General features: G+C 40.8%; 1 protein-coding gene across 1 annotated transcript in view; it reads right to left on the bottom strand.

Annotated features, from left to right (window-relative positions):
- PSMD1 (proteasome 26S subunit, non-ATPase 1) overlaps positions 1-12,360 on the bottom strand; it is a 65,738-nt gene that overhangs the window by 47,091 nt on the left and 6,287 nt on the right. Inside the window, exons 7-16 of the mRNA XM_071437819.1 lie at positions 11,335-11,561; positions 9,907-9,970; positions 8,043-8,171; positions 6,952-7,040; positions 6,264-6,342; positions 5,775-5,948; positions 4,701-4,812; positions 3,895-4,091; positions 3,204-3,299; positions 2,638-2,702 (exon numbers count right to left, since the gene is read on the bottom strand). Coding sequence (XP_071293920.1) covers positions 2,638-2,702; positions 3,204-3,299; positions 3,895-4,091; positions 4,701-4,812; positions 5,775-5,948; positions 6,264-6,342; positions 6,952-7,040; positions 8,043-8,171; positions 9,907-9,970; positions 11,335-11,561 — 1,232 coding nt within the window. The remainder of the gene's footprint in view (positions 1-2,637; positions 2,703-3,203; positions 3,300-3,894; positions 4,092-4,700; positions 4,813-5,774; positions 5,949-6,263; positions 6,343-6,951; positions 7,041-8,042; positions 8,172-9,906; positions 9,971-11,334; positions 11,562-12,360) is intronic.

The raw sequence follows: 12,360 nt of genomic DNA, 5'->3' as shown, positions 1-12,360 counted from the left end.
TATGTTCTATCACATTTTGCTTCGACACTGTGCTGTTTTCATAATCAAAAATAAAAGTCAAGATGGGCTCTTGAGTGAGTGTAGGCAGGGTTGTATGCATGTGATAGCAAGGAAGGCTCACAGAGGAAAACAAGGACAGCAAAGCCTCACAGAATGTTCTGTTATGCAGATGCATTACCTAAAATTAGCAGTTTTGTGATGTTTACGACACTTTTAGTTCAAATCCAAGAGGAAGAACATTTATTCATAGATAGTTGTAACAACAGGAGAAAACAAACTGGATATTTATGACACAATGTGAGTTTGTGGGCTGTAGTTTCTGTCATGTTCAAGCAATGGTGCTTTTAAGGAAATTATCATCCTTTGACTGTGTAACCTCCACCCTTATATGGATTTTACTATTCCTATAGGAGGAACAGACAGAAGACACTCACACCTCTCAGGCTGCTGAAGTGTACAATCCAGCAGACAAACTCACACCTCTAGCACACTCATCCTCATGAATGCCATGAATTCCCTGCATTAAACAAATGTATTTTCTTATTTCAATCCTGATTTCACAGTTCCCTTTCTGCAACCACATACAAAGAATTCAATGAGAACTCTTTTCATGGGACCTTCAGTCATGTTTCCTTCACTTAAAATGAGATTAATTTCTGGGATTTAACCCACTGTGTCTCAGACCTTCTCACCTCCAAAACACTTCATTCAAAAGCTCTGTATACCCAGCAGCTGACAAATCACTGACTCTTGCCAGTATTCAATGCTGTGTTAGTGGCCTTTACAAGTAAATCCAGTTAGACTTCAACAAACAACAGTCCTAAGAAAGAAATGTCATTTTAGCCATGAAATCTGACAAACTCACAACTTGCTTGGTCTTTATGTCTCTGTACACTAGCATCATTCAGCTGGGGCAGAGCACACAACCAGTTATCAAGTGAAAAGTGTTGGCAACTACCACAGCCTAACACAAACCTTTTGCCTCCAGGAGCCAGTGCTAATCAGCTAAAAAGTGTTAGTCCTTGACTACCAAGGACTACCAAGAAAGGTGGACACTAGAATTTACAAGTAAATGCTCCTCCTTATTGCACAAGTAGGTTCTGGACTGCAAGTCTCCAGAAAGGGAGGGGAAGAGGCAGGATAACATCTGAACCACAGTACAGCAGGTGAAAGAGTCAAAGATGGTGTCACTCATTCCTCATTGCTGGATATGGAGAGAACAGGCCCTAAACTATGTTGTTCCAGCAAGATGCCAGCACATGGTAAATAGTTCAGAGCCTTGAAGGTTTCTCATTTTGGTAAGAGATATCCATGTCCAATTGTGTTTTGCATTTGTTGAAAAGAAAAATTACACTGAAATCTGAGCTCAAAAGGGCTTTGTCACAACCTGTTTTGAAAAAAGATGCCTGAAACTATGGAAGGCATGCATGGAATTTTTGTTCTGTACACAGATACAGAAGTCAGCTAAACAGATCCCTTGGCTTCAGGAGAGGCAGAGATCCCGAAGCAGCAAGGAAGGAGCTGTGCTGCTTGGAAGGAACAGAGCAGAAGCACTTGAGAGACACCTGCTGCCCACTGAGAGAATCTGTCCTCTTTGCAATCCACATTCAATTATCCTTCAGATAGAGCAGAACAGTGCAGAGTCACTTCCATATGGGGAACAACTTGGAACAGAAAAGCTGACTGCTCACATCAGCAACCCAAGTTTTAATCCCATCTTTAAGAACCTCTCATCCTGCTTTTAAGGACAGCTACCAACCCAAAAGAAGATGTGAAGAACAATTTTTAAATTACAATTATGGACCCAAGTATGTATGCACCAACTCCTCTCAGCCACACTCAAAGGCTGCAGTTTGGCTCAGTGCTCAGATAACACAGATTATTGTATTAACAGACACAGATTATTGTATTAACAGAACACAGATTATTGTATTAACAGACACAGATTATTGTATTAACAGAACACAGATTATTGTATTAACAGAACACAGATTATTGTATTAACAGACACAGGTGCAGTCCTTGGGGAACCTTCTAATTCCCCAACTGCCTCTCAGCCAAGGGACCTGCAGGGCACTACAAAATACCATTTCAGCAATAGGTTTCACTTTAGACAACCAAAGGAAACATTGTGATGATTTTGCGATGGGCTCATGTTACAATGTAAGCCCAGGAACTTTTCATGGTTTAACAGTGGATACTTAAGAAACAAAGACTATTTCAAGGTCCTCCTTCAGTTGTTTTTGCTTAATCACAACATTTTAGACAGTCATTAGGCAGATATATTTGTCTGGGTACTGCTGCCCTTAAGAGGCTTGGCACAAGCACAGTATATTTAATTTTTAATTAACTCTCAATTCTGCAAATATTAATTTTTCATTCTATTTGTCAACTTCATCTAGCTCTGTCCAGACAATTAAGCCACAAATCCAGAAACCTACAGAAAGACTCATTAAACATCTGCTAAACATTAAGGAAGGCTTCTAATCCTAAACCAATCTCTCTGTTTTTTAACTTTTCAGAATTCATTCAGTTAGCAGTTGAGTCACTTTGTGAAAGCAGTAGCACACTAATTTTTTAAAAAAGTAACAGACATTAAATTGAAGGCTGCAGGAGTGACCAAGGAAGACACTTTACCTGAACAGAATGAACCCAAGTGACTCCACAGCTGCCCGCCTCACGTCATCATTCACATCACTCACCTACAAAAGGAAAAACAGGATATTCAGAATACAGTTAAAACACTTGAGGACCATGTTTCAGACAGGATTATAGAGAAAGTTAGTTAAAATCATGTTCAGCCTTAGCCCAAACAGCCTCACCCATGTTTGCACACCAACTGCAAGATGATCAAAGAACAGACAGACCTCATCCTTTACAGCTTAATTTATTTTTTTTCCAGTCCATCATTACACAGACTATTCACTGCAAACCTGTTAGCTAGGTAGTTTAGGTTCATATTTTAACTTTTAATAGGTGCCTTCTCTGTGATATCAGGTTGAAAGTCTGAAAGTCTACTTATTACTCTAATGAAAGAAGGCCTTGCTGGTTCTGCTCATAATACTAAATAAAGCTTCCATCACTTCACAATCTCTGATTTGGACCAGAATATTAACACTGCAGACACAAAGCCTGACAAAGTGATGTGCTTGCTTTCTGACCAAAAATTTCCTCTTATCTGCTGCTAAGGCCACAGTACTTACAGCCACATGCAGCAGGCGCCTGATGGCCTTGTTGTTCCCTGAGCCACAGTATGCCATAGCCACAGTGTACATGCCAGAACGACGGAGAATCGGATCCTGGAAGAGAAAGCATCAATATTTCACATCCATCCAAACAGTGACTCAGTAATTCTAACTTTAAATCTGTTCCACTCTTGTGTCTTGAACCTGCTAACAGGTCACATGTCAGCCTCATTGCTTAATTGTTCATTTGGGACAAGTAACAGGACAATCACCAAAGCAGAGTTGTCATTACCAAGTTCAGAGGGACAGAGAGCCTGCTATGCTGCAGGCTGCCCAAGAGTATAGGGCACAGGTGTCATCCTGCTTCTTATTTGCAATCTGCAATGATCACTACCAGAGCCTTGAGATGAAGATGACCCACTTACAGCAAGTCTCGTCTGTTTTTAACCACTGCATCCTGATCTACTCCCTGCTGCTGCTCACATGACTATGAAGACCAAGTATAAGGCCAAAGAAATACAGAGCTAAGCAGTGTTGTTCTTGTATTTTTGTCAGAGTGCAGCAACTTGTGAAACAGTCCTACTTCAGACCCATGTAAGAACTTCTCTGGCTCAAAAGAGCCAACCCACCACAGCTGGAGATTCACAAATGGACAGGAAGGTCAGCCATGTAACACAAGAGTCAGGGATTAAGTCACAGCTCAATTTACCTTATCTCTGCAGAGACTCTCAATGAGAGCATCAGCCTCCTCCATCCTCCCGTACATGACCAGAGCAATTCCAACAGCGAGGCCTCGCAGGATCTTTTCATGCTGGGTTTCCTGTGCGTAGCCAACCATGTCCTCAATAGCCTGGGCATTTTTAGATCCCAACATAACCAACCCCAGTGCTAGGCCAGCTGCCTCACCTGAAAATCACAGAAAAGCAAAAAAGTCAACCCTGTTCCCAAAGTAATAAATACTGTATCTAGAGAATCACACCAGATGTAGGCCAATAGATCACTTCTGGACATCCCCATGCCAAACAACTCCATTATTCATGGCAAAATGTGTTTGTAACCACAATTCAGTACTTTTCCCTACCAAGTTCAATTATCCCTTCCTTGGACCAAGAGCTGCTGAGATCACTTTCCTATGAGCCCCACCAATGCAGCAGTAACTCCCACAGGCTTCTCCAAGCCTGTCTCCTAGCTCAAAAAAGCACATGGCTCTGGAGAACAGACACACTAAAGAAAAAACATATGACAAAGAAAGGAACAGAGCAAAAAAGGAGCTGTTTCAAGACCTAGTGTGTCTTATTAAAACTTGCCACAGTGCCAGCCATGACAGGATCTCTGAACATTACTGACATATAACTAAAGAACCATAATGATCAGGAAAAGGTCAGTAAGTAAAACACAGCTAGAAACAATCTATGCTGCTAACAGAAAACCTGAGGGGAAAAAAAACATTATCAAAAACCACAGGTGCCTGATAAGGCCTCAGATGGTTATTTGCTTTGAAAGCAGAACATTTACCTGTCACTGCATCATCCTGGTACAGGTTTGTTTTCAGCAGATCGTACACATCCTGACGTGCTGTCCCCATGGCAGCCAGCCCCAAGCCCAGGCTGCCACCATGTCGCACAATCTAGAGAAGCACACGCAAGTTCAGTCATAAAGCAGGGAACAGTATGACTTCAGGTGAAGCAGACATCTTTCCATCAATATTAAACCTGCAACCTTTTAGCCCCAAACCAACCCAAAATGATCTCTTGACCTGCTAGAAATACCACTTTCACAGTCTCAGGCAGCAGGTCCAGTGAAAGAGGTGGAAAATAGAAGAAAAACAGTTCAAAAGCCCATAAACAGTAAGTACCAGAAGCTTAACACATAGCACAGAAGATTTTCTAGTAACTTCAAATGCTTTTCCCCCACTGAGTGATTTATATAAAACCATAAATCTGTGCCATGTGTAAAAAACCTAGCTAGTAATAAGTTCTAAATAAAAAGGTTAAAAGGTACCCACTTAAAAACAGTCTATAACCTCTTTTATTCTAACAATAGATACATTTGCAGTAAGACTATTAGGATCTGTTCATGGAATTAAAAAAAAAAAAGTAATTAGATTCCACAAGGAGAAAGAGGCAACATGCTGAGACAATGACCTATTCCCAACTTAAAAAGATATTTTTCGTAGAGGTCTACAAACACTAAGTGCAGAAGTAAAACACTTCTTATTGTGCAAGATGCATTAAAACTACAGGTCATGTCAGCAGAAACATTTCGTGGCTTATTTCCTTGACAACTAAGCTGTACACAATAACAGTGCCTGAATGCTGCAGGTCCATTAGCAAAACAAAGCAGATATAACAAACAGTAAATACGATGAAGCTACAGTCACTGTCAAGTACATAAGAAATTCCTAAACATCTTACCTAAACCTTCAGCAATAGGTTGTTAAAACCAACCTTTAACCAATCTTTAAAACCCAGAGGAGGTTTAAGTACCACACTGCTGCTTAATTACCTCTACTCCCCACTACTAAACCAGACAGCACCCTCCTGCATATTCCCAACAAAGCAAAGGCTCATTGCAGAGCCCAGTACACACATCATTACTGGCATTCTTCAGCTGGTTCAGCAAGTAGTCAATGATGTCCCCGCCGTGGTTGGCATGGATGAGACCCAAGGCATAGAGGCCTCCTCCCTCCTGGTAGGCTGACCCTGGAGAGGTGTCCTTGGGCAGGTAGGTTGCCATTAGCTGTAACGCTTCTTTCTCATGACCCTGGATGTCCAGTGACCAGCAGGAAGGGAAGACAGTGGGAAGTGAAATGGGAAAAAAACAGCAAAGTAATATTGAAACATGTGTTATAGCCATTATTTTCTCCACTAAAATCAGTATTTCAATGCCACACATCACTGTTCAAAATTACTGAAAGTTTCTACAGTAAGGAACTTTATAGTGTAAAGACACAAAATATGTTATAGCTATGCCAGGTACACTGGACTGCAGGCACTATCCAGAATCCCTATTTCCACATTTTCACTGTTCACAAGTCAAGCATTTACACTGAGCAGACAGAAACAAATGCAATGTTACCTTGTGTATAACACCCAAGCTGGCAGTAGCAGTAAACTTAGCCCAGTTAGTGGCCCTGGCCAGCCACTCCAAATTGTCTCTAGAAGATGAAAAGAGAAAGGTTATACAAAGTTTCTCATACAGCCTGTTCCTAATCCTGCAAAGAGGGTTTAAGAGCACTGAAGACTGCTTTCAAACTAAAAAGCAGCTCCAGAAGGGAAGGCAGCTAACCACATTTCCACTTTACATTTCTCTCCCCTTCATCAGTCCTGATTTTTGCCTGGTTGTAGTCAAGCTTCTATACATGGGTGATCTCATGAAAGACAGAGAATTGCTCAATAGGTAGCCCACCAATTCTCTGGGAATAGCAGAGTTTCTGCAGCTTTCCTTAAGTCCTTTGTAAGGTCAGCCCTGGCATTTCCCCTACAAGAGTCACTCAGTACTGTCAGTCTCTACCATAAGAAGATACATCCCAGAAACTCTCTAACTAGTAAACAAAGAGAAGAGAAATTCCAGACCTTCACCCTCCAAGCTGCTCATACAGCTAGCAGTCAAACAAAGCCAGTTTGTGAGGATCGAGAAAAGGAAACAATTCTCTAACATCATTAGAGTTCTGCAGTTACCACTCAGGATGTATCAAGTTAAGGAGGGCAACAATGTTGTTCAAACACCTCTAAATGAGATTGCAGCTTCCTTGCCATAGATTTACCTAAGGAACTGGTCACTGGTCGTCCCACAGTGCATAAAGGAGTTTGCTATAACAGTTGCAGTATGACACACAGAATTCCTCACTGCATCCTGAAAGAACAAGAACAATCAGTAGCATCACTCAGCAAATGATCTTCCCAAGGTCACTTAACAAGCTTGCCAGTACAGTAGAAAAATGGACTGTAATGATCCTCAATTTAACCAGCAATTTCCCTGTAATCAGCTAATAGATTGCTAATACACTCTAACATATCCTCTAGCCATCTTTCCCATGCAAAATGATCCTTTATGTGAGTTTCTTTCAGAGATGTGATTACTCCAATTGCCACTTAACTGGAGAACCACCCTGCTCTGCTTCCCAGAACCGAGCACTCACAGCAAGTGCTGCTGACGTTTCCAGGCTGTTCCCAGAACTCCACTGCAGCATCCTGAACACTTTACCAGCAGATGGAAAAGATTTTCCAATACATTTGAAATGTCATCTGAAATAAATGAACCCACTAACAAGCAACCCCTATTACTTTTACTGACAATGTGCATCTTATTTCACAAATAAAAAACTTCTATAGTTTCTAGTAAGCTTTTATGATTCTAGTTTACCTGTAATTTTTCATTTGCCCAACCTTGAGTAACACCTTCCAAAACAAAACCAGTTACTCCATTCACTAACTTTGTCTACATTACAGTATCTGATTGGTTTTGCCTCCAACATGGAAATATTGTTTTTTTACTACATACCAGGATTCCCTTGCCAAGCTGAAGGGCTTACCTAACATCTCAACCAAGATACCAACATACTGTAACCTACAGTTCTGGCTGACTCCTCCCTTCCCAACCAGCAACATTTGCAATTGATCTGACATGGAGCTGGAGAGTAAATTTTGCCCATCTTACTGCACAGATGAAAAACAAACCCACCAAAAAAAAAAGGGTGAGAAAAAGATGAGTTGCTGTACCCAATTAAAAAAACCCTAATTAAAATGTCAACATGCTAATAGCAGCCTATCATTAAAAACAACAGCAGCATGGTAAAAACCAACACAGGATGAATCAGATAAGTCCAAGACAACCATATCTAACAAAGTCTCTTACCTTTGTGTTTTTGAGGATCATGAGATCTGTATTGTTGTTTCGTATTAAAAACTGCAGATGTAACTCAATGGCCATTTCCCCACTTAAAATTTTAATCATTTTTGAGATCTGGTCCTTAGGCTCTGGGTTCTTCACATACAAGCAAAAAGGAAAAAAAAATTCCATGAGAACCCGACTATGACTCTGTTAAAATAGAATTCATGAGAAGCCACTCTGGTATGTTCCCATCACCATATTCCAAAAGCTATCAGGTTTAAGGACTAAAAAGACATCTATTGTTTCTGTCCTTGGTGCACAAGCCCAAACCTCCCAGAAATCAAATCTTTTGTGCACAGCAGTGCAGGTGGGAGAAGAGACTCTTCAAAGAGAAATGTATTCTTTAATTGAAAGCAAAAGAATACAGTTGACATCTGACATTCTGCAAGCTGCTGTTTGGCATTACAGAGACAGTAAATCTCCTGCCAGAGGCAAACCCTCTTATAAATGAACCTGTATTTCCATAGAAGCTTTCACAGACAGGGCCACAAAGCTACAATACTTCACATGAGCCTATGCTGAGCTGTAACACCATTCTTGTGAGCTACAATCTTTATTTAGAACAACAGCCAGTAGAACTAGGAAACAGATACATTCAACCCCAAGAGCTCTTTGAGAAAAGTCTCCTTCCTCCTGATGAAACAGTTGAAAATGGATCTGTAGAAGCTGAAGTTCATTCTGAGCAGGGTGAAAAGTACAGTGCAGCTCTTTGTCCTGACACTGTTAGCTGGTCACAGACCAGTCAAGCATGAGTAGTTCAGCCCTTAAACTAATTCCCTCAGTTATTTCTTTGTAGTCAGCATTCTTAATTGTGGAAGATTAAGCTAAAGAACATTTCTGGCCACAGAGATTGTTTTGGTGTACTTGGCACAATCAGGAAAGCCAATGCAGCAGAAACTCATCCAAGACACCTTTCCCGTACAAAAGCACTGTCAAGGTTCCTTGCTGGGGCAAGAAACTCAGTCCCTTTTGTTTTCTGTGTGAAATATAACTTGAAGAAAACACTTCTGTTTGCCCTTAATTAATTTTTAAGTGATATGCAAGAATCTTTCAAATATTCCCAGGTTTTGTTTGCAAACATTTACCATGGGGAAAAAGAAGAAAAACAAAAACCAACTTGTCTTGGGTTTTACCTTCCTCTCTGGTAACGCTCCTTGTCTGCAGCATTGGAAATGTCAAAACTGCATTAACTATTCTACATGCTGAATTGCAACTGTATGTGTATGTCAGAAGTGAACTCACTTTCTCCAATACTTGGGAAAATAAACTAAACAAAAAGATTCCAACCAACTGGGCCAGCAACACAGCACCTGTAGGCCTGAGGTAACTTTATACCCTCATGGAAAAGAAACTATGTTCCATGTTTCCTCTCAGCATCCTCTCCTGCCATTCCTGCAGAACAGCACCAGTTCTATCCAACCAGAACTACAGCTGGGTTGTTGAAAGAGAGGAAAAAAAAGGCATCGAGCTAATTCACTCCCTAAGGTTCTCAGCAGCAGTTAAATTTCAGGCCCCTTCTTTTGAGATGAGTTAATTGTTTCAAGATCAAAAAGCAAACACATGAGCCAGATCTTTCTGTGTCCTTTTTCAGAACTCAGTAACTCCTACTGAACTCTGACCATTTCCTACTCTCACACAGCTTTCAGTATCTGAACTGCTGGACATTAAGTCAGACTTTTGGCTCTCAGAGATCATCTGCCACCTTGTCTCCAAGCACACAGAAAAGGAATTCCATTCTTTATTAGCCAAACCAATTTAGAAATCCTAGACATCAAAAGAGAACATGTAAGAAAAACTAAGTAAGGTCTGTTTCAGAAATAGCACTCACAATTTCTGCAGACCTCCCTGCTGCACAAGTGCTTCCTGGTTTCTCTTCTGCTTCCATAGCATCACTGAAATAAAACAGAAATGAAAAACACATCACTTGCAATAAGTCAGGAACTGTAATTATGGCTGAACATTGTCCTGAAGGAGCAGCCTAGGATTTGGAGATGATGACTGTAAAAGAGGAGTTTGATAGAACAAGGGCTGACTATCTGGAGCTTACTGCTGAGCAGAAAACTCCCCCTCCACTCAATTTTGAACTTGAAGACAAAGGCCTGGAAAACCCTATTCTCTTATTCCACCTACAGAGACAACAAAGATGCTTGTAAGGAATGAACAGACACAGGTGAGAAAACAAGGTCAACAAACAAGGCATCAAGGATAATTATATCCTCCCCTAGAAGCCTTGTGTTTGTCACTAATAGCATGGATCCTAGAGGGTTGACAAGGAATTTAAATATATTAAGCTGCTGTTAGCACCTTGCTCTAATGCTTCACAAGCTGACATAAATTATTCTGTGTCTTTCCTTTTATTTCACTGGAAAAAAAGAGAGGACGAGGAAAATGCTTGCCATGATTCAAAAGTATAAATGATTCAAAAGTATAAATACTCAGCTCCACAGCTGGATAAACCCCTATATTCAATCAGCCTGGACCTAGGTGGGATTCCCCACCACACACTATCAAAGAGTGCTGGGAGCAGGTTGTGCTCAGACCTGAGAGCTCTGGTGAAAGTACCACTAAGCATTCTATGGTGATTACACAGCAGGTGGAGAACAAACTTCTTCCATGCTGCCCCTGAGCTGGGCAGCAACCTTAGCACAGATTGGCCAGTTCTCCTCTAAGTCACCAAAAGAAGAAATAAAGATAACAGAATGGTTAGGGCCAACTTGGATTTTTCTTAACAGCAGCTTCCTGCAGTTAAAATCTGTGATACTGATCACATTTTTAAAAACTCAAAATAGATTTGAAGTAGCTCTTCTGAACTGCAAGTACAAAAGGGTCTGCTGACACCACATACCATAGAGCTTACTCTTCCCATAAGCTGTTATGTGAAACCAAACTTGCACATAGATGTGATGAGCTTTCTCCCTGAACTCCCCCTTTCCTTAGCTCTGCAAGTTGCTGCCAAGACCACACAGAATCAGCATTCCCAAGCAACTCATGCTGCACCTTAATGAATTACTGCTCATTAGCTGAACCCCAGTATAACTGCTCTGTGCTTATCTCAACTGCAAACAAAAATCCCCTTGAAAACCAGATTTTGGTAAAATACAATTTAGTTTTGAGCAAATAGCATGTCTTGCCTATACTTAAGTAAAGGGGAATAACTTGACAGCTTGTAAAAAGCATCCACACATGGAATATGAGGCTGCCTTAGAGCGGGACTGGAGCCAAAGAACTCCACCACCTCTCAAGTCAACCTCCTCACCTGTCTTTCTCTGATCCAGGGACAGTGCCAGTGTTGGTGGATCCAGGCACGGAGGCAATGGGAGTTCCAACCGTGCGCAGATTCTGGATGACAGAAGACAGGAACTGCTGGCTCGCGCTTTCATACAGGTCAAAGCAGATTTGGTAGGCCATGAGAAGATTATCATCCTTCACCAATTTTTCCAAGATGTCACTTACAGCCTGTGGGTCATCCAGGAATATCAGGCACTGAGCAGGAGAAAGGGAAGAACAGAAAAAAAAAATAGGAGAAGACATTAGATACTTCAGAATGTGCAAGCAACACTACCCAAGGCCACACTCCAATGCCCTCATCTGCTGCTCCACAGAACACTCCCTCCAAAGAAAGAAAACTTTTGTCTCTTTCAGTGAAGACAATAGAAAACTCAGAAGGGTTTTCATAGAAAACCAAGACTTGTCCTACTAGACACAAAAATTCAAAAGGACATTGAAGAAGCACCAGTCATTCTGTAGGGATGTCTCAGCTGAAATGAAACAGGCATAATACTGAGTCATGTGTACATGGCATACCAAGACTGGCAAAGATCTGAGAACATCTGAGTAACTTCACAACTGGTTGTCCAAACACTTTCAGACAATGGCTTACCAAAAATCAAAGCACTGGAAATGTTCTTGTGAGGAATAAATAAAATTCCAAGCTGTGAACCTATCATCTGATACTCCCTACATAGGCTTAAAATATTCTGTCAGAGCTGTCTGTATCCTCAAACTGTCTTTGAACAGATTTCTTTCTCTATAAATTGAGCAAATATGCAATCTTTACATCTCTTTTTCAAGTTGGTCTCAATCTGATATATGTTGGAAGCATGCAACCAGGAAAATATATTTCATTTAACTGAACAAAAGACAGAGAACAGGTAGATGTCACAAATATACCTACAGAAGTGCAACTTTTATTATCTTTAAAGATAACTTTGAAAAGTTTACCTGGCACACATTGATGAAGTCTGGTTTCTCCAGATTCATGTAGATTTTATACCTACAGAAG

The sequence above is a fragment of the Agelaius tricolor genome, unplaced genomic scaffold (assembly GCF_023055355.1).
Source record: "Agelaius tricolor isolate 1412-34295 unplaced genomic scaffold, bAgeTri1.0.p SCAF_12, whole genome shotgun sequence".
NCBI classification, from domain to species: Eukaryota; Metazoa; Chordata; class Aves; order Passeriformes; family Icteridae; genus Agelaius; species Agelaius tricolor.
Note: the sequence above shows the minus strand (reverse complement) of the source record. Positions and strands in the feature narration are given on the sequence as shown.